We start from the raw sequence: 22,059 nt of genomic DNA, 5'->3' as shown, positions 1-22,059 counted from the left end.
TTACCTTCTGTTCATTCGACTCTAAACTCCAAGACGGGAGAAGATAGCTAACTACACCATGCAGGTTTCCGCAAGGGTTGAAACGGTGTTTTTGATTAAGCCCCCAGACAACTAGAAACTTCAACTGTAGGCAGTCCCTTGCGTGTTCCCTGAGAACCTCAGGGTGTGATTAACCCAGAGAGCTCGCCTCCTGTCCGCCCAGCGCGCCCGCGTGTGCTGCCCGCCTGCTGCGTGCTGGACTCTGTGCTGGGTGCCCCCAGGAGCTGTGCATTCCCTGCGTGAGGGCCTCCTCCTGGGATCTCCCTCTTGGGGAAGCAGACATGGGCCCTGCCAACAGGCCTGGAGGAGCCGCAACAGCGAGCCCTCCACGTCTGCTTTGCTGCTCCCTATTTTACCCAAAGCACTGTTGGCACGGACTCTTCCTGTCCCTGTTTTTCCTGTTTCCTGTTCTCACGGTGGAGCTGTGATGACAGTGGCTTCCTCGGCTGCAGGGAGACCTTGCCCCGGCGCCTTCAGCAGAGCTGAGCCCCTCGTAGCCAGATGATCCTAATTCTTAGAAAAATGGTACCACCCAAGGAACCACCCACGGTCCTTTGAAGCTGAGCTGGAGGAGGCTGTGGGTCTCCTCCAGGCGCCCCTGCCCTCCCTCCTCATCCCTTCTTGCCTTCAAGAAGGTGCCGCTGTCAACTTGTCCCCTTCCTCCACAGCCTCTTGAACTGTTCTAGACTGTTCTCTTTCATTCAAGGGTCAGTGCTTGGGCCGACCTTTTTCTGGCAGCCTCTCTCTTTCCGACTGGAAGCCTTGCTGTCTGCAGTTCTTAAATTTGTGCCCTCCCCCTCTGTTGGTCCCTCTGTCCGGTGTGCATCCTTGCCCACCCCAGAATTCTCTCAAAGGTGCTATTATTTTCTTGAAGCTGTTTCTGATTTTTTTTCCCCAAACAGAAGTAACCTCTCTTCCTTTGAACCCTTTTGCACTTACTCTGAACTTCTGTTGGAGCATTTAGTTTATTTTGTGATTCTTTTAATTTTTCCTTGTTTTTTTTTTTGTTTTGTTTTTAGCTTACGCTTTCTTTTGGCAGATTCTGACTACAGTAGTCCCTCGGTATCCATGGGGATTTGCTCAAGTCCCTTAAATAATATGGCATAGTATTTGCATATAATCTAAGTACGCCCTCCCGTATACTTTAAACCCTCTCTAGATTATTTATACTACCTTACACAATGTAAATGCTGTGTAAATAGTTGCGGGATTGTGGTGAATTCTAGTTTTGCTTTTGGGAACTTTCTGGAAATTTTTTTCCTCGAATATTTTCAGCCCCTGGTGGATTGGATCCCTGGATGCAGTGCCCACAGGTACGGAGGGCCGACCACGATGTGCCCCAGCACCAGGTGAAGTGGGCAAAAACACTTCTTCCCAGAGCTTACAGCCTGTGGGGCGCCCAGAGTTAAACAGGCACCCAGGCCAGTACGGACTTGCAGACAGGCACAGTTTAGGGAGTCGGGTGCACACCTTCTGGGGCGGGAGGGGCATGAGGGGCAGGGGAAGCAGTGTTTGAGCAGAGATCTGACAGGTTCCATGAGAGAGAGAAGGGAAAGTCTTCCAAGCAGAGGGAAGAGCCTGTGCTGAGGGCCTGAGGTGAGTGAGGGGCCTGGTGGGCCCTGGTGGTCTCACCCAGACCCCCTGGGAAGCCCCTGAAGGCTTTTGAGCAGGGATGACAAGCCCCCTTTCCTGCAGGGTGCGTGTGTGTGTCCTGGTGACCTTATAGCTGTGTGGCGATTCACACCCATGAGGGGGCAAGGGCGCCTTGGTCTGGCATCGAGGGACCCTCGTTGCAGCCCCCTGTACACACGCCAGCACCTCCTGCCATCCCGCCTTCGGTTGCTCTGCTTTTCTCCGTTTGTTCCCCTTTCCTGCACCGCCTGCCTTCTGTTGAGATTCTCCTGGGCCGCGTCCAGGTCCATCTGATTCTGTAGGACTGTGGCTTCCTGGGTGGGGATGCTGACTGCTGGCCTGCAGCCTGACATCACGTGACAGAACACTGTAGCCGGAATTCAGATCCTTGTATCGCCCGGTGGTGAATCAAAGACTGTGAGTGGGAAGGTGATGGGTAAGAATTAAGTGTCTGAAGGAACACTTGGGAGATATGGGGTCAGACTTGGTTCCCTGCCTAAACTTATAAAATAAGTGAGAACATTAACGTTTCCCTAGGGAATTCTGCAAGGTTCTCCTTGAAACAGAGACCATCATCTGTCCACACACCCGGGAGCAGGACAAAACGCACTTCCTGCAGGACCACGTGAGGGCTCTGCTGGGAATGAGGCATTCATAGGCTCTTATCAGTCCTTCAAAGCCCACGTGTCATTATAGGGGAAAAAATGAGATTTTAAAAGATAAATGTTTACTTTTTAGGAGTGGTCATTACATTTACGTGTACAGAATCCATAAGATACAAAAGGGTAGACAGTGAAAGGACCTCCCCCCCCCCGCCCCGGCCCCCCGCCCATTCAGCTTCCTCCCCAGTATGAGGAATGGCACCAGGATCTTGAAGCTGGGGAGCCTTCCAGAGCGATCTCGTGTATGAGCACAGTGTGTGTGTGCGCGCGCATGCTCACAGTGGGTGTCCTGGTCAGTGTCTGTGACTTCTAACTGAACACAGTGTGTCCATTCTAGCCCCAGCCCCCTCTCAGCAGCCCTTTCACCACTTCTGTGCCCAAGCCAGCCTCCCCGGGGGGACCTGACCTGGGTCCTGCTCCATCTAAGCCCCCTTTCATGGTCTCTGACAGCAGCACTCACAACCGGAAGTTGTACCGGGGATTCGGTGAGCCCAGACGAGGAGGAAGAGGTGCAGGGTGACCGGCGGACGCAGGCCGGCCCGTACACAGGCCCCAGCCGAGATGGGTGTCCTTCACGAAAACCTGGAGCCCCTTCTTGCTGGCAGTGTGTCCTGCCTTATCTAACCTCTGCCTGCTTTCGTTCCACCAGCCTGGTCCCCTCTGTCTTGTCGCTCTTCCACGCCTGCCTAGTTTCCTCGGCTGGACTGTGGGTACCTGGAGGTCAGGGTCAACTTCCAATTCACCTGTGCATCCCTGGAGCCCCCCTGGCTGAGTTGGGGATACTGGTGGCAGAATGCATTCTAGCCTGAGGTCAAGCGTGTGGCTCTGATGGGACAGAAAAACTCCCCTCGATGGAGCGCTCACCATGCCTCAAGGTGGACATGCATTGCCTTAGTTATCTCCCCAAACCACACAGGTTATAAAAGGGGTGGGGCCTGGAATCCAAACCAGGGTTCTCTAAGGGTCTCCAGATGTTCCGTGTAGGAGGCGGGAGGGGGTGACGGAAGGAGGCAGGTGGGTGGGCTTGGGCCTTTCACCCCTTTCTAGTCAGAGTAGCTTCCATTTGTCCAGCGATTCCATTGCAGGAAACGAAACAGAAAATGTTCCAAGGCCTTCTTCATGCAGAAACCATGGCTGGCCTTCCCCTTTCTGCACAGGTGCTCTCTCTGCATTTTCCCTAATAAAGCCACTTTAAATTCTTATATAGGATTTGCCGTTAATTAGTTGACAGATAAGCCCTGAAGAAGCCAGGCCTGGCCTGGGGGCCTCAGGGAGAGAGGATCTCCCGGGAATTGTGGCAGCATTGCAGACACACACACACACACACACACACACACACACACACACACACACACACACACACACACACACACACACACACACACACACACACACACACACACACACACACACACACACACACACACACGTTTAAAACCAGCAGCTAACCACTCACTTTAAAGGCGAGGGGTTCCAAACTGATCGTTGACTTTATTAAGAGACATGTTGTTTTCTTTGGGAGACGCTTCCCCCAAAGTTCCTTTTAAATGGGCAGCTGCATGGTCGCTTTTTACTTGTGTGTGTGTTTAGTGAGCCTTTAATACTCGGCTGAGAGGCTGGGGTTCAGGCAGAGAGAAGCTTCCAGTGTTGGGAGCTCTGCCCTCTGAGGATCTGTCAGAAATGGAGAGGAAGCATCGCAGAAATCAAAGCCAGTGAGGAAAACAGGATTGCAGCGTCCACAGCTCTTGGGGGCAGCTCCCCAGTTTCATGGGGTGAGGTGTCCAAAGCCAGAGGTCTTTCCCTGGACCTTGTCACCTCCTGACATCAGTCATCCCATGACGACTTTGAAAGAAAACCCCAGAGTTTCTGCAGCCAGGTGCCGTCCTTGCAAGATGCTTTGTCATTACCATTTCTAGCTCTTTCGGCCTAGTTGGAAATGCCCCCTGTTCAGAGCCCATGGGTCACCTGGGACCTGGTCGCCAGGTGTTTCCGGCGGGAGGACAGTTGTGAACAGTTCAGAGAGTGGGAAGGTTGGGGCTTGACTTGAGTGGTGTTTTCGACCAGTAGGCCACCTCCTACTCGTCTGTAAGCCCTGAGACTGGCCAGCGTGCAGCACGTTGTGCAAGAAACAGCTGTTGTTTTGACAAAGGACGCACTTGCCTCACTTTTTGAATCACCAGAGTGAGTCAGGGGTCATCTATCCCAGGCCTCTGTCCCTGGGCAGGTGGACACGGAGACCACGCACACGCATATATGGGGACACAGCATGTGAAATGTGTTTGTGTAACTATATGCGTGTGCGTTTTGTTCACCTTAGCAGTTTTTAAATATGTATAAAATTAATATATATTGCGACTTTTCCAATCAGGTAATTCATATACATAGCAGAATAGCCAAAAGATACCTGGAGAGCAAGTCCCCTCCCCCCCGGGCCTCCTCAGAGCCAAGCACAGTTTCAAGTTTCTCCATCTTTCTAGAGACAAGCAGAGCATATGCAAACATGTGTATAGATACTCTTTTAAACAATGTAGCGTTGGTTTGCACTTTGCTTTTTTTTGCTTAAATATATCTTGAATATCATCCCATCTCATATTGTGTGTATGTAGGATTGCATTTTTGCAAAATAATTCTTGAGTGGATATGCCGCTACACTATGTGCTATTGCTGGACATTGAGGTTGGTTCTACGCTTTTTTTTGTTTGTTTGGGTTTTTTTTGTTCTTTGTTTTTAAATACATTTCATTTATTTATTTGTTTATTTAGGCTGCGTTGGGTCTTCGTTGCTGCGCGTGGGCTTTCTCTAGTTGTGGTGAGCGGGGGCTACTCTTCGTTGCGGTGCGGAGCGGGGGCTACTCTTGTTGCAGAGCACGGGCTCCAGGTGCGTGGGCTCAGTAGTTGTTGCTCGAGGGCTCTAGAGCACAGGCTCAGTAGTTGTGGCGCATGGGCTTAGTTGCTCCGCGGCATGTGGGATCTTCCCGGACCAGGGCTCGAACCCGTGGCGGGCAGATTCTTAACCACTGCACCACCAGGGACATCCCCTTTGTGAATTTTTAATGCCTTTCAGATGTGGGGCCTCTCTGTGCTCCTTGTTACATGTGACCAGTGACTCAGGGGCTGAGATTCTGTATTTTAGACCCCCACTGCCACTCCCCCGAAACATTCAGTTCCCTTGTTAACGGATCATTATATGTGACATTTGGAGGATAGACTGGCTGGGTAGATAATAAAACAGTATTTGGCTTATGTTTCATAGCCATCTCCTGCCTTTGTGTTGTCCCCAGAGCCTTAGAAAGCCTTGATGTCCTCCAGGACTGAGGCTGTGAGCCTTGAACCTGAGCAGCCAGACCCAGCGTGGCCGAGGCTCATGCTCGGTGGGTGGCGGCACCCGGTGCACTTCCGAGAGCCCTGCTGGTTTCTCGCTCGGGCCTGCGCATGTCTGCACACATGGCGAAGGGGGTGTGGCATGCCCCCCGCGGCCCCCCGCCACCTGGGTCCCTGCCTGCCAGTAGCAGGTCACCTCGGGCGCCCTGGCCCTGCTGCCCCGCGATAGGGGTGGGTCAGTTTCCCTTCCATCAAGCGACCTGTGCCAGGTTCAGCCGTCCGCAGTCAGGCTTTCTGATGGATCTGCCCACGGAACCCCTTGATGCCGGGCTGGGACAGACCTCAGAGTGAGAGATGGGGGGACCGAGGGGCCCAGGGAGGCCCACAGACCGTGTGCTCTTCGACATCTCCTGCAGTGCTACCCCCACGGTCCCCGAGTTCTTCCCACTAGGTCTGGGACCCTGCAGTCGGCCGTGCGCCTCCAGCATCCAGCACCTGTCGGCAGAAGTCACCAGACGCCCTCTGATTAAGGGACCCCTCCCCCGCCGCCCCCCACCCCCACCCCGCCCCAGGCGGTAGGGTCTTCACTGAAAGCTCTTTGTTTTTCTCTAAGTTTTCTGCATCTGTGTGTGATTGGAACCAAACATCAACTTTACTTTTTTTGTCGTATTTCAATATTGGCTTTTTACCCCCTTTCTTGAAATCTCCTTTTATAACTTCTGCTGCTGCTGCTTAAATATAGATGTCTAAGTCCTCCTCCTTACCAGATTGTTTATATTTTTGAGAAGCCTTCTGCTTATCTGCGATTGCTCTCTCCTCTGTCTCCATCCCCACGCTGCCACATTGGTTTCAGTTGCTCTTTTTTTCCCCCCCTGCCTTCACTTGACTGGGATGTGTTTCAAATGTGGTCTATCAAAATGTGCAGTGTTTCCCTCTTTTCTGCAGTAGCTTTGACATCTGTTCTTGAATCCGAGCCCACGTTATTCTTTTGGACTTGCTTGCCCAAGAATTGCCGCAATGCCAGAAGCGCGGAGGGAGGGAGAGAGTGCGGTGTGGTGGCATCTCCCCCACCCCCTTGTTCCTCCCCCCAACCCCCACCCCTTTAAAAACTCTCTGCCATTTCCAAGTTGACAGCACCCTAGATGTTTGTTCCAGCACTCCGCCGCCCCGTCTGGCAGCGGCCCACCCTGTAGCGGAACGAACGAAGTGCTCAGCAGCAGGGTTCGCAGACGCCTTTGGTTACTTCCGCCAAAAAGGAAGCCGGGTGGGTGGAGGGTGGGCGTAGAAGGCCTCTTGGCTTCCTGGATGTCTGTGCATGGATCTTCAGCTTGGAGTTTCCTCGCCTCCCTTAGCTCTGCTGGGCCTCGGGGCGACGGGCTGTACCACTGAGAAGCCACTTGGAGCCGCCGCTCGCATCCTAAGCAGAATGTGCCCGTGTGTGTCTTCAGTAGCCAAAGCCACCCAGCACGAGAATGCGACTCTCGGTGGCTTCGGGAATGTGTCCTTGCACTCCTGCTGTCCGCCCAGGACACCACCCTCCTGGGCCCATCTGCCGCAGGCTTGTTTCAAACGGAGCCTCTTGGCTTCTCCTCCCAGAGCTTCCAACGCTAGGACCCAGGTTCTCTGACGCTCCGCGTGCCGGTTTGTTGTGTGCGACAGGGGCCCACCCGCTCCTGTTGGTTCTCAGAGGCTCAGGGGCAAGTCTAGGGGTTGGGAGATAACACCGTTCCCAGGTGCCTCGCTTCCCAAGTTGACCCGGCGCTGGAGATCCTTATTCTTGGGACTTGCCTCTTAAGGTCCCTTTTGAAAACAACTGACAGGTCCTGAGCATGATGTCTGGCCTCTAGTAAGCCCACAATAAGTATCTGTTGAATAAAAGCAAATCAGATGTGACTACAGAAGATGCCAGGCCCAGAGAGTCAGACAGGATGCCCCGGGGAGCAGCCCGGAGTCAAGCAGCAGGACTGGGGCCCAGAGACGTGGCAGGAAAGACGCTCGTGAAGAGCAGAAGCGAGTGACTCTGGGGAGGGGTGGTGTTTGGGCACTGGGCTGACTCTGGTTTTAGCCAAGAAAAATGCATCTGCGTGTCCTGTCATGGGAGCAGTCACTTGTGGTGCGCCTGTCGATACCCAGCATGTCAAGCCGAGCGGGTTTGGTTTTTTCAAGCCAGTCAGTGCACGGGGGCGGATGGGAGCCTCCTGGTGGTGCCCCGGTCCCTTTCCGCTGGCCCCCAGCCCCTCCTGGGCCACGAGGTGGTGATCCCTGGAGCCACGGGCTCCCCCACCGCCCCGCCACCCGGTGCCCTGGTCGGGTGCAAATGTGCTCTCCTCCCGTACAAAGTGCAATTACAATCTCGCCTTCCCTTCTTGTTTCTCTCCGCAGAGGGAACTCGATGCCACCGCAACAGTATTGGCGAACCGGCAGGATGAAAGCGAGCAGTCGAGAAAGCGGCTCATCGAGCAGAGCCGAGAGTTCAAGAAGAACACCCCAGAGGTGAGCAGCGGCGTCTCCCTCCCCGGCTCTCGGGAGAGGGGGCGTCTTCCCGTCCCAGCGCGCGTTCGGAGGCTGTGTCGTGAGCACTTCATTCCTAGCAGACGGGCCGTCTGCTCCTTCCTTTCGGCTGCCCTTGGCCCCAACAGCGAGCCCCTGTGCGGGCTGGGGACCAGATTAAAGCCCGAGTGAATTCTAGATGCAGACGCTGAACCAGCTGGGGAGCCAGGGGCGGGACCCCAGCCCCACCATGCCGTGTGCTCATGTCTGTAGGCAGGACCTCACCCCGGGTCCTTAGGGAGCGTGAGTACAGGGACAGAGCCGGGTGGCAGGGCCTCAGAGGGGCACCTGCAGGCTGCACGCATCCAAGGATGCAGTGTGCCGACGCTTCTTGCGAAACAGACGTTTCGTCTGGTCTGGCCTTTTCCTTGCCTCTGTGTTTCCTGAAATATGCTTTAAAGGGCACTGGAAATGTGCACTTCGTGAGCTCCTGATTTTTCTTTTTTGGAAGTATGTGTTCAGAGGACAGTGTTTAGAGTGGCTGGGGCAGCCTTTTCCTGCCCTATTTTCTTGGTCCCTTGTTCCCTGAGTCCTTATCAAAGGCTTCAGAAGAAATAAAAAGACAGGAGAGTTTTACAGACAGTTGAGCAGACGTGAGGATTGCTTTCCGTGAGCTTCTGCCAGTTGGACCCACAGTGGTGCTTGTGCCAAGGGCTCGTACCCAGCCTCCTGCACCCTCCACTCAGGTGTGAGCACGTGGCGGGTGTTCAGAGCTTCAGCCCTGGCTGCCAGGCCTCCAGATTCTTCCATGGAGAACAAAGGAACAGGCCTGGAAGAAAACCTGCTTTCTGGGAGGGATGCTTCTAACTTTTATAATAGTCCTGGAAAATGATGTGTGAATTGAATTTGCTTAAAAGTGGACCCATTTTAAGTGCTCCAGAGGAGCTTGCTGTTTAAGGGAGTGTTACTGTGAATCATTTGGGGAAACAAGTAATTAACCCGCTATTTTCAGAATAAGTATTTTAGGAGAAAAAATCGTGGTAGTCCAGTGGAAAGAAATAAGGCTGTAGGGGCAGACCCACCTGAGTTTCAGGTTCATTGCTTACCCCCTCCACCCCACCCTGCCCTGAAACGTGGATCTTCCGTGTTGTATCAGGACCAGACACGCGGGTCAGAGTGATTCAGGCTTGGGGGTTGCTGTCCTCCGTGCCGCTGGGGTTGGGGGTGGACTGCTGGTCTCCACGTTCCACCTCGTCATGTCATGAGCAAAGGCAGGATCAGAGAAGGCAATCGAGCGACAGGCCACCTTCCTCCTCTTGGGCTGCTCAGAGCAGACCTTCCCGGAGGGTCTCGCCGCGGGGTTTCTCGCGCTCTTGTCTTTGACTTTGTTTCACTAGACCAGCCCGGGTCAGGTGTGTCTCTCGAGCCACCTTCAGCGCTGATCTAGCAACTAGCTGTCACCGCTATCCCGTGTTCTCACTGTCCTTCCCTTGGTGACCATATGTCCAGGGGTGGCCGTAGAAAAATCTAAGAAGGAGGCGGGGTCACGCTTCTGAGGCGTCAGGCAACAGCAGGTGAATACAATTCGTCCTGTGAGGAAGTGCGCTGAAGAGAACTGGATGCCTGGGTGTTCCTCTTGGGTCCCAAGGTCCTGTCAGCTAAAGGTGGTGCCGGAGAAGGGCGTGTCCCCTCCAGCCCCCTCGGGCTCAGCGACCGGGCCGTCCCTCCATTGACATCTAAACAGGGCTCGTCGGCAGGAACTGGCCGCCGGCCCCCATCCATGGCCTCTGTTGAATCCCAAGCCAGTTACTTGATGAAACCTAGCCTCAAACTTTGCATTTTATCTCCTAATCCCAGTAAGTGGAAGAGGCTTGGGGAGGAGCAGCCTGGTGGGGAAGAGCCATTTGGGGCATTGCTTTCCGGGGCACGTTTTGCTTGTTTGTTCTTGATTTTTTTGGATTTTTTTGGGGGGGGGGCTATAGGATATGGTGTTCTTGATTTTTTTTGTTTTTGGGGGGCGGGGCTGTAGGATGTGGGTTGGGAAATATCTCTGCAGGTTTTGCCAGGGCACGTTTTTAGACACCGTCTTCCACGGAGAAGGGGACGCAGAACCCCGCCTGGAAGGGATGGACGTTGCCATCCTGTTTGTCCCTGGCTCTGCCAGCTGGTCGGGGCTGGTGCCCTCTCGGGCTCCTCCTGTCACAGTCAGGAGGCCTCGCTGCGGCACACATTTCCAAGACGCGTGGAAGGGGGAAGCCGCTCACCGGCTGTTGCCCTGACGGCTCCCCTGCGTTTCCCAATCCCGGACCCATCCTTGAATTTGGTGTGGGGTTCCCATGGGAACTTGAGGCAAGACCCTGTAGAGAAGACAGGCTCACCTGTGCTGCCAGCCATCCGGCGCCTTCTGCAGATTTGAGACCTCTTAAGGCTGCAGTGGAGGTGGGGGTGGGTAGCTTCAGCGAGGTCCTCCGGGGTACATGATGGCGGGACTTAGGGGTCCTGTGGTATGGGGGTGTCTGGGGGCTCCGATGAGTGTGGGGCCCGGGACCCAGGTCAGGTATCGGGTCATCACCTTGTTTGGAGCTTCAGTCCAGAGGAGCCTGACCCGTCTGTGACATCAGTCATTTCTTCTGATTATTAAACAACTGAGGACAGATTAACACTTACTGTCGAGGGAACACTTCTGGAAATTGGACGTGTGAAGATGAAGGTTGCTTAGAACTTTGTTCTCAGGGGTAAAAAAAAAAAAGTTGGCTTGTTGATGGCGGGGGGCATCTCTGGGTGTGGACACAGACCAGCATCCTCACGCCTCACACAGTCAGCCGAGTGAGGACCGGGCTGGCAGGGCAGAGCCAGTGCCACTGGTCTTGCTGGCGTCACACCAAGTGCGTTGATTCTGGATGAAAACCCTGATGTCCCTCTTTGTTCTGGGAAAGGAGTCTGTTGAGTGTCGAGTAAGTCTGTTAGGCAGGTTCAGGCTTCAGGGGGCAGTCAGAGGTGAGTGAAGCCGTCTGCCGACAGGGAGTTTGTGTTTTCCTGGACTGGTGCTGCCCAAGGGCAGCTGGGAAAGCCCGGGTCCAGGGGTGGGTCAGTGCCCACCCCACCAGCCAGGAGCACACGAGGCACCGCGGAGGCCGGAGCCTTGAGGACCTTTTGCTTAGAATGCAGTTCTTTCAGCTTCAGTTTTGTGTCATTAATGAACACATTCCTGGTCAATTGATAGTCTTGCTTCTGTCCTTTTCAACTCAAGATTGTAGTTAATCTGAAGGAGATGCAGTTACTCTGCATATGAAGCTTCACGCCTTTCTTTGACTCAGAAAAGAGTCCCTTTCGAAGGAAGACGTTTTAAATTTGAATTCTGTGACTAAACATGCATTCCCTGTTGAGTTTATGATAATTGAACGTAAAAGACGGGGCGGGGGGGGGGGGTTCTAGGTTGTTTCACTCTTTGTATTTATTGCTGCAGGTGACTCACTGGCTGGTGTCATTGGGCAAGTGACTTAACCTCCCAAAGTCTCAGTTTCATCATCTGTAAAAAGTGTAATTGGCAGGGCCCAGCTCACAGGGTTGCTATGTGTGTAGTGTGTGTGTGTGTGGTATGTAGTGTGTGTAGTATGTAATGTGTGTGTAGTAAGTAGTGTGTGTGTGGGGGTGGAGAGCTCCACAGGCCCAGCACCGAGAGTCTAGTACGTGTTTGTTACCGAGCATTAACTTGGAAAACATACTACGAAACACATGAGATACAGTTGTCTTCTGCTCCTCAAAGCCAGTTCAAGGAACTTAAAAAAAAAAAACAACCCACAACAAATATAGGTTGTTCTCACCCAAAGTGTTCCAGAAGTTGGTGTGTAACAACAGGTAAGCATTTTACAAGTATTTTTGAGCACCTTCCACGTGCCAGATGGTTTGGCCCTGGGGATAAAATCCTATCCCCGTTCTTAAAAAGTTCCTTATATTCTTACCAAGCAAGTACACCATCCTGATAAGGCATGTTAAGTATAGGACAGTGTCTCTGGAATCTTCTGAACGCAGACTTTCCCCCAGAAGCACTCTTAGGTCAGTGCTGGTAAATTCCAAGCCGCGTGTGTCACAGTGATTCTTACTGTAGGTGAGCAGGGCTGCTTTTTGAGCCTTGGTTCTCAACCTTTGAAGCATCGGGGAAGGACCTGCCCCCTGAGAAATGCACACGTTTGCACATAGTTTAGTTTCTTCTGGACCCTCTGAAACTCATCCAGCAGCCCCTGGCTTAATGCACAGCTGCAGGGCACGCTTTGGTGGTCTCAGTGGTCTCAGCGCACCACCCTGGGAGCTCTGTATGTGTCTCTCCCTTCACCTTCCTCCTAGTTGTGCCCAGACTGGGGGGTGGGGGGATGAAAGATGGGGGAAAGGGGCTGCGTGACAGATGAATGCTGAGGCCTTGACCTCTGGGCAGAGGCCACTGCGCTTCGGCCCCCGGGCTGGATTTTGGGGACCGGGAGGTGGTAGAGGAGCTGGGCCACCCCCGCTGATGCGGGGCCCTGCAGGCTGGCGGCAGGGGCAGGTGCCTCCACGCTGGCTGGCACATCCTCCCTGCCCGAGGCTGGTGAAGAGCATGGCTAGGCTGGCGGCAGCTTTCTTGAAGCTCTTGAAGCCAGAGCTGTGGGTTCAGTGCAGGCCCAAACCCTGTGCCTTTTGCTTTTCTGTTGCTTTGATCAGAGAGCCAGGGTGTGGGCGGGATTACCTTTGATGCCTCAGTGTTGATAAACCTAATGGCAGATTAGAGGACCAGGGATGTGGAGGGCCCTGCCCAGAACCCTCCTAGGGCACACGCGGCTCCTTACTCCTGGAAACTGAGTTACTTCCCATGGCGGGTGGGGATGGAGACAGGAACTGCAACGCTAGGGTTTCATGATTCTACCTAGGAATTGCTTTTTTTCTTGGCTTTCTGTTTGATTAACTTTTAAGTTTGCTCCTGGGACAAACGTTTGTCTTGACCACCATCTCACAGCTGCTGCTCGCCAGGCTGGGACTTGAAACCAGGCAGCCTGGCTCCTGAGTTGGTGCTTTTAGCTGCCTCGTCGATGCGCTGAGCATCTGGAGTGGTGCAGGCCCACAGAGTCAGGTCACGGGAGGTGTGCAGGGGGTGCTGTCCCAGCTCAGCGGCTCCAGCTATTTGAATATGATGCTCAACCATCAGAAGAAGGGTCTTCAGTGTTAGATTAGACTTGCTTCCAGACGGAGCACAAGGGATGGTTTTTGTTTTGTTGCCTTTCTTTTCAACAACAGAAGGACCATCCTTTATGGGGAGGAGGAAAGGAAAACCTCCGCCTGGAGATGCTGCAGTTTTATCATAGAACCATCTCTGGGCCTCATTTTTGTCCCGGCAGAGTGTCCAGCTCCTAACCCAGAATGTGTCTTAGGCACCTGACTGTCAGCCTTCGCTGGATTAATCTATGCTTCGTATGAAAGGGGTCACATCTCTTCTGTGAGGTTTAAAACGCAGCTGCAATTCGGGAGCTCTCCTTGGTCATTTTTTTCCCCTGATGTATTTTTGCCTCAACATTTCTTGCTCTCTTGAGTGTTAATCCTCGTGACACCTGGTCCACCAGGCTCACATCCTGGGTCTGTTTCCCACATTTCTCCTGCGCAAACGCACGTGGCCTCTTTCTTCCGTCACCATCTCTCGCTCCCGTCGTGACAGACAGAGCTCAGTGCCCGCCCTGACCAGGGCTCGGCTCCCTGACCACCCTCGATCCCTGATGGGGAAGGTGGCCCTGGGCCTGGCACCACCCACAGCCTCACAGCCCCGCCTCCCGGGTCAGCAGGCCTGGCTCCGTGAAGGGAACGTTCTCTTTCCTGCTGACATAACCGCCTGTTCGCGGGCGTTCATTTCCTGAGCGCCAGAATCTTAATTTGCCCTCTCTGTCTCTGGCTGGAGTGTTTTTCTGATTTTTACATTCTTAGGAAACCGTTATAGAATAGTCAGGAGTCGTCTTGACATACAACTCGGGAAGCAATCTTGCACCACGGCTGAAATGAACTGGATTTGTGGATTTCTCCCCAACTCTGGCAGGTGGGGGCAGAGCGAGGGCGCCTTCTTTAAGTCCCCAGTCACTTTCTTATTGATCAGGATGGACTCCTTCTGAGTGAGATAAAAAGTCACGTGCCCCCAGCCCGTCTCCAGCACGCGTGAGCCAGCTGCTCCCCTTCTGCGGAGGTGAGGGGGACAGAAGGACGGAAAGACGCTGCAAACCTTGTGGCTCCTTTTGCGCTCCCTGTGAGAAAGGAGTCAGCAGGCTGGGGGAGGGAAGGAGGGGGCAGTAATATAGTTGTGGCCCGGGCCCAAATGCATTTAGTCACTGCCTCTACAGCCTTTATATAGACACTGCAGGGAGTGACTCAGCCTGGAAAAAGAGCGTCACTTAAAAATAAAGTTGCAACTCAGATGGACACGTCCTGCACAGGCTGACTCCAGACGGCGTGGCTGGGGATTGGTGAGAAACCTGGGGTGGGGGTGGGTGTCTTTGCCCCACATGGCCCTGTAGGGGTCCCAGGCCGGTCAGGTGGCCAAGGTGAGGATGGTCCTTACAGCTGCATCGTGGAATTGGCATGAGGATTGAACGAGCTCACGAATGACTCCCCAAGCTTTTTAAACTATCAAACAGTGTTCAGACGTTCTTCGCTACAACTGGACATGCTTGCGTGTTGAGCAGTGACTGAATTCTTCGCTCTTCTCTTGTTTTCAAGAAATGGACAGACTGTGGAGGCCTGTGTGGCTTCAGGCACATGGGAGACTAGAAGTGCGAGCTTAGTTTTCCTGGTGCCTCACTGGACACGGGAATACGTTCATTGACGACCCACTGCACTGATTTGACAAATTGTGACCTTTTTTACTAGTTTAATCCCACTTTATTAAATACACATAATCATACAGAGCCCAAAGCCTGGAGGGTTAATCACCAAAATGCTAACCTTATATTATTTCTGTAGGGAGTAGGGGAGGGGTACAGGTGACATTCATTGTCTCCTTCCTGTTCTTCTATACTGTCAACAAATTGTGACTTTTTTTTAAACCATAACTAGGACTTTTTTTTTTTTAAGTTTTATTGGAATACAGTCATGGTTTCTTGCTTTTTAAGTCTTCTGTATTTATTTAGGCTGTGCAGGGTCTTCGTTGTGGTGCGCGGGCTTAATTGCGGTATGTAGGATCTTAGTTCCCAGACCAGGGATCAAACCCAGGACCCCTGCGTTGGGAGTGCGGAGTCTTAACTGTCGGACCACCAGGGAAGCCCTAACAAATTGTGACTTTTAAAGAGAAGGGCAGACCCGACGTGCCTCTAGGGACACGGGCCTTTCAGGAACGGTAGTGGTGGAGAGGAGGCCTGTAAGCTTGAAGACCGGGGGATGCAGGCGGACACCATCCAGGAACAGGGACACCCCCAGGGCCCCGCAGACCACTCACATCGGGGACCCAGGAATCTAGACGCAGCCCCTCTGCTGAGTCTGCAGCTCTGGTACAATGACTTCCTCCCACTTCGGAAGGGGAAAGGCCTGTAGGCCGGAGCTGTGGCTCCACCCATCATGTGTACTGAACTGTGCACCTTGAGCACTATGGACGCTGGGTGACCATATTTACAGCATTAGTTTAGGAATCTTTTCTTTACAAAACAGAATCTTTAAAATATATACTAACGCATGTGTGTGGAGTCTAGAAAAATGGTTCAGATGAACGTATTTGCAGGGCAGGAATAGAGACACAGACGTAGAGAACGGCCATGTAGACACAGTGGGGGAAGGAGAGGGTGGGATGCACTGGGAGATTAGGATTGACATAAACGCACTACCATGTGTAAAGTAGATAGCTAGTGGGAACCTGCTGTATAGCACAGGGAGCTCAGCTCAGTGCTCTGTGATGACCGAGGGGTGGGATGTGGGGCGGGATGGGAGGGAGGTCCAAGAGGGAGGGGATATATGTATAGGTATAGCTGATTCACTTCGTTGTACAGCAGAAACTGACGCGACATTGTAAAGCAACTATACTCCAATTTTAAAAAATGTTAACTGTACTGCTCTACAAGATTCATTTCTCAAACAGGCAGATAAAATTTTACTTAACACTTTAATTTTATTTTCTGTACAGAATTTTAAAAAAATTTCAAGAACTGCCTTTCTCTGGCAGTTCCTCAAAATGTTAAACACAGAATTACCCTATGACCCAGCACTTCCACTCCTAGGTATGTATCCAAAAGAATTGAAAACATGTCCACGCAAAGACTTGCATGTGAATGTTTATAGCAGTGCTATTCAAGATAGTCAAAAAGTAGAAACAACCCAGGCGTCCATCAAGAGATGAATCAATAAACAGAATGGGACATAGCCATACGATGGAATATTATTCAGCTATAAAAAGGGGTAGCATGTGATAATACAGATGAACTTTGAGTCACTTTGCTCAGTAAAAGAAGCTAGACACAAAATGCCACGTGATTGCGTTTCTATGAAATGTCCGTAATAGGCAAATCCGTAGAAGTAGGTTAGGAGTGGCCGGGGGATGGGGAGAGACTGCTAATGCTTGTGGGGTTTTTGGGGGGATGATGGAAACGCTCTGGAATTAGATAGTAGTGATGGTTGCACAACTTTGTGTATATGCCAAACACCACTGAACTGTACACTTTCTTTATTTTTATTTTTTTTTTGGCTGTGTCGGGCCTTCATTGCTGCACACGGGCTTTCTCTAGTTGTGAGCAGGGGCTACTCTTTGTTGCAGTGCGTGGGCTTCTCATTGCAGTGACTTCTCTTGTTCCGGAGCGTGGGCTCTAGGCACATGGGCTTCAGTAGTTGTGGCTCGCGGGCTCTAGGGCGCAGGCTCAGTAGTCGCGGTGCACGGGCTTAGTTGCTGCATGGCATGTCGGATCTTCCCGGACCAGGGCTCGAACCCGTGTCCCCTGCATCGGCAGGCGGACTCTCAACCACTGTGCCACCAGGGAAGCCCACACTTGTTCTCTCTTATCCTCTGAAGAAATTCCCTACATAGAAGGGTCTTGTGGATTTCATTTGGGCAGTGGCCAGCTTGGTTTGGAAAAGGCTGCTCCAATATTTGGCCAGATTATAAAGCCCAAATAATCAACTTGGGTGTTTAATCATTCCAGAATCACCCACCGTTAAGTTATAAGAAGACTTTAACTAGAAAAAGTTTAAAAATTAAAAGTGAACTTTTAACTGTTACCAATTAAACCCTTTAAGCCAGTTTATCAACCCAAGAGGTTATTTTCTGGTTTCTTCTGGGTCCCTAGGAGAGAAAACCTGCCTTGAGGGTGATAGATAGAGTAATGAATGCAACACAAATGTCATTCAGCCCCCAGTCGGTAATGGCTGGTGGCCACGTTATTCCCCCTCATTCCAGAGAGACCCTGCAGTGTGCTCCCAGGGCACCAAGGAGGCCTCTGGAGCAGAAGAGGGCTTAGCTCAGGCTCGGCCACATGGAGTGAGTCTAGCTCCATGGCTCAGTGGCATTGGAACAGAAACTTAACCTCAGTTCCTCCATCTGCAAAAGTATATTCTACTTACTTCAAGAGACCATGTTGAGGAACATGTGAGATTCCTGGGAAGTAAGTGGCCAGTCGTGGGCTGGAGTGGAGTGGACAAGCCAGTAAGTGGTGACCAGGATCTTTGGGCTAAGTTACCTTGACCAAGATCACCAGGCATTCTGGGACGCAGACCCCATGTGTATAAATGGAACTGACAATATCCCAGCTGCTGGGCAGGTGAAATGAATTCAATTGTAAGGAACATATAGTAGGTGCTCAATAAACACTTTTCTTCCTGCATTCTTTCCTCCCTCCCTTCCTTCCTTCCTTCTGAGCCCTCTCCTGGGCCAGGGGCCGTCTGAGGTTCTGAGATACAGCAAGACACCGAGAGAAGGTTCTGGCTCATGTGGGGAGTAGGCAGACAGTGACCACGTAAACAAGTGACACACAGGATAATTTCAGGTGGTGATAAGAATGAAAACAGGACAGTACGGCAGTGAGTATGGATGGGTGGAAGGATCTTCAGGAAGTTAGGACAGTTTCTTGAATCAAAAAATGGAAAATGACCTTTTGCACAGCTCCCTGCTGCTACCCTTGCTGAATTTGGGCAGATTGCTTAGCTGCGGGGTCCCTGTAATTTCTTTCAGCTAAACGCCTGATGGCCTGTGTTTGCTCTTACCACTTAGTGACTTTGAGACACCAGATTCGGTCCCTCTGCTTCCTAAGACCGGGAGCTTTTCCATTCGGATGTCAGAAAGTTCGGTCGGTAAACATTTGAGTTGGAGGGAGGCCTTGTTTTGTTTGACTGCCTTTGGCCCAGAAAAGTGAATTCGAAGGTAATCAATGAAGAGTTAATCTCTTGGTCTGTGTTGGTTACACAGGAAGCAGGCAGAACTGCTCCAGGAGCCCTGACCTGGGGGCCACGCGTAGCATCTGCAGAGCCCTCAGGACCCGCTTGCTTCCCGGGAGCGGCCTGTCCCAACTCACTCACTGAAATGTCGCAGGGCTGCCGTTCCCTTTCCTTCCTGAACCCGTGTGCCGCTTCCTCTGTGCGTCTAGCAGTTTTCAAAGGGCCATTTTAAGTATAACAGACAGATTCTCTGAGAGTTTAATAACTGTCAGAAGGAAAAGGCTGTAATTAGATGCATGTGGCATGGAAGTTTAGTCGAGACCACTCTGAGTTGTATAACCTCCAAGCCTCCATTTTCTTATCCAGAAAATGGGAGTGATGACAACTCTTGCAGGGTAATTATGAGTCAGACAGAACGCTGTAGACGGACCAGAGTAACCTTGGCAAATAGCGGGAGCTCAATAAATGGCCTGTTGAGTGTATGTTATAGGAATCGAATCTTTTAAAAGGAGAAATTGTGTTCACGAGTGAATTTGAAAGCTATAAATGAGCACTAAAATTTAAAAAAACAAAACAAAACTCTTTTGGGGGGCAGGGGGGCCTCGCCGCTCAGCACGTGGGATCTTAGTTCCGACCAGGGATCAAACCTGTGCCCCCTGCAGTGGAAAACACGGGGTCCTAACCACTGGACCGCCAGGGAAGTCCCCACACACAAAAATACTCTTAAAGCATTAAGTAGATGTATAGGTCTGTAAGCTATAGACCTAGTTTCTAGGGCAGACTTGAATAGATTCAGTTAAATTAAAATACACTCCTTCCATATGTGTCTAGATGGTCATTTTCTCTCCCTTTGCATTGGTGCTATTGTTCATGGAGTGGAAATATTTGCCTAAGCTCTCTCTGTGGAAGCTGTTCTTTGGGAGCAGCCCCGTAGCTTGTCTTTCTGGTCAATAACCTCAACCGAAGTACATTTTGGGTAGAGAATGTCATGCTACATAGGATGTAGTAATAACCCGGGTATAGACCGGAGCTCACAGCTCTTCTCAGTAAACATCCTTGTTGTGTGCAGTTTGTCAGGTATGATGGTTAAATGGGAAAGCCATAAAATTTGGTTGAAATTGTGGTGAACTGTTATTTATTAATATTTATCGAGTACTTACCAAGAGCCAAGCATTATGCTAAGTGCATCACGGTCACCCAAGGAGGTGGGTGTCCTTAGTGCCACTTTACAGAGTGCAAGCCAGCCGCCTCCCAGGCAGACAGACTCCCAAGAACGAGGCCATAACCATTGTGTCAGACTGCCCCCTTTTAGCTTCCAAAAGTCGATTTTTAGTCAGTTAATTGTAAGCGGTTTCTCTTCTGTTAGTTAAAAAAACAACCAAAAGAATATATATATATATATATATATATATATATATATATATATTTTTTTTTTTTTTTTTTTGAGTATCGCTCTGAAGTGACATACCCATTTAAAGGGTGTTGTATGTGCTGGGTGTGCGTTTTGCGGGATTATACCCAGGGAAGAGCGGTTAGGCTAAAATCTGACGTTTACTTGAAAACACTGGTTACCTTACGGGAGTTTTTATAACCCAAAGCACAGGAAAATCTCCCCTTCTGTTTTGAGATTTTTGTCAGTCAAGAAAGAGACAGATGACAGGTCCTGCTGACCCTGAGATCTGTTGTCTTAAGTTTTTCTTTCTTTGCCCAAGGCGGCTACGGGCGGGAATAGTTGGGGCTAATCATTGCACACTGGTTTGTTTTTTGTTTTTTTTGTTTTTTTTTTTGCCACGCCGTAAGGCATGCGGGATCCCAGTTCCCCAACCAGGGATTGAACCTGGGGCCACGGCAGTGGCAGCGTGGAGTCTCAACCACTGGATCGCCAGGGAAGTCCTGAACACTGATTATTAACTATTGTCGGGTCTTGGTTTTAACTTGAAAATGTAAGTTGCAGAAAATGTAAGTTGCAGAAAAAGTAATCTACAGGGAGCGTTATGCGCCTACCGTGCAGAGGGTGATAATTTTCTTTGTGGTCCAGTATTTTAGCAGGAAGACATTATGGTATTGATACAGTTAAAAGGACAGTTGTATCGGGAACCAGGACACTTGGATCCTGATTCTGGTCCTGCCACTGACTGGGTTTGAAGGCTGAGCAGGCCAGGTCCCCTTTGTTGTTTGATGGCCGTGCAGCGTGGCCGAGATCCGAGGGCGCTGAGCTGGGCCCACTCCCTCCCCGTCCGGCCCACTCCTGTTCACCCTCCATGGGCTCAAGACTTCCGGGCTGCCCTTTCTTCTCAACAGGCCTCACCTACTTTACCTCTTGGGGTTTTTCTATCCAGAATTCATTCTGCACACAGCAGAACGTTATGGCGATCCCATTGTATGTGGTTGGGGTATACCCGGGCAGCTCTGTGTTGAGGACTCTGGTCACTGCAGGGACACAGCGGGAAGAGCTCATAACAACAGCTGACACTTACTGAGCACTTACTGTGTACCAAACACTGTTCTAAAGACTTTAACCATATTGGCTGATTTAACACACAGGATCCCTGTGAAACAGGTACAATATTTTTCTGCATTTCAACGAGAGGAAAACTGAGCCCCTTAGAGGAGGGAGGAGGTCCACTAGGGCGTCACAGCTCAGAAGCGGAGAAGCTGCCTGGAGGTTGGGAATGCAGGCCTGCTGGTGGCAGGTCTGAGGCCCCTGGGGTGGGATGGGTCCCCGGAGCCGCCTTCCCTGCCCCACGCAGCCCCCCACAGCCCCCCAGCAACTGCCTCCCTGGCAGCCAGACTCCCCAGCACAGTCCTGGGAGGGCACAGAGGCTGGATTACTTCTCACATGGGTAACTTGCATCCTGGGCCACTTCAGCTGCAGGGGCCCCCCTTGGCGGTTCCCTACTTCACATTTAAAAGGTCACTGTTGTAGTTCCGAAGTCCAGTTGGGGCCCCAATTTCACCCCGTATTTATTCATCCGTTCACTGTCTCCGCACCGTTACCCAGAGCGTCTGCCGTCAGGTATCCTGAGATTGGACAGTTAGGACAGTTGTCTTCCTGGGGGACCTCCCCCGCCCCCCAGCCTTGGGGAGGCGGGGCAACCTCAGCTCCTAACACCTCCCACTCCGCCTTCAACGTTGTGTCACAAGAAGCTCTTGCATTTGTAAGGTACTGGGTAAATTTTAACCTGCAAACGTTTGGAGTCAAACAGACCCCGGCACACACATCTTCCAAGAACTTCTTGTGCGAGGGAGTGGCCCTTGGGTAGAAAGACCCAGAAGGTACGGCTGCCTTTGCCTCCCCTGGGTCCCACTCACAGGCCTCACACAGGATCTTACCTGCATGACATAGTTCTTTTATATGCAAAGCCGTGTGACCGGGTTTATTATTATTATTTTTTATATGAAGTATTTCTAGCATACCGAAAAGTATAAAAACAAAACACAGGTTTCTGTGCCCTTCATGACGATTGGAAAGATGTTAACGTTTCGTCCATTTGCTTCTGATGCCTCTTTTTCAAACAGAAATAAACTGTTACATTTGCAGCTAAAATTCCACCTCCCTG

At 51.5% G+C, this 22,059-nt stretch overlaps 1 protein-coding gene across 11 annotated transcripts in view; it reads left to right on the top strand.

The window, feature by feature from the left end:
* CUX1 (cut like homeobox 1) overlaps positions 1 to 22,059 on the top strand; it is a 371,021-nt gene that overhangs the window by 71,432 nt on the left and 277,530 nt on the right. For all 11 annotated transcript variants that reach the window (XM_079944241.1, XM_079944240.1, XM_079944249.1 and 8 more), the window contains exon 2: positions 8,036 to 8,146. In XM_079944241.1, coding sequence (XP_079800367.1) covers positions 8,036 to 8,146 — 111 coding nt within the window. The remainder of the gene's footprint in view (positions 1 to 8,035; positions 8,147 to 22,059) is intronic.

This window comes from Stenella coeruleoalba, assembly GCF_951394435.1.
Source record: "Stenella coeruleoalba genome assembly, chromosome: 15".
NCBI lineage: Eukaryota > Metazoa > Chordata > Mammalia > Artiodactyla > Delphinidae > Stenella > Stenella coeruleoalba.
Note: the sequence above shows the minus strand (reverse complement) of the source record. Positions and strands in the feature narration are given on the sequence as shown.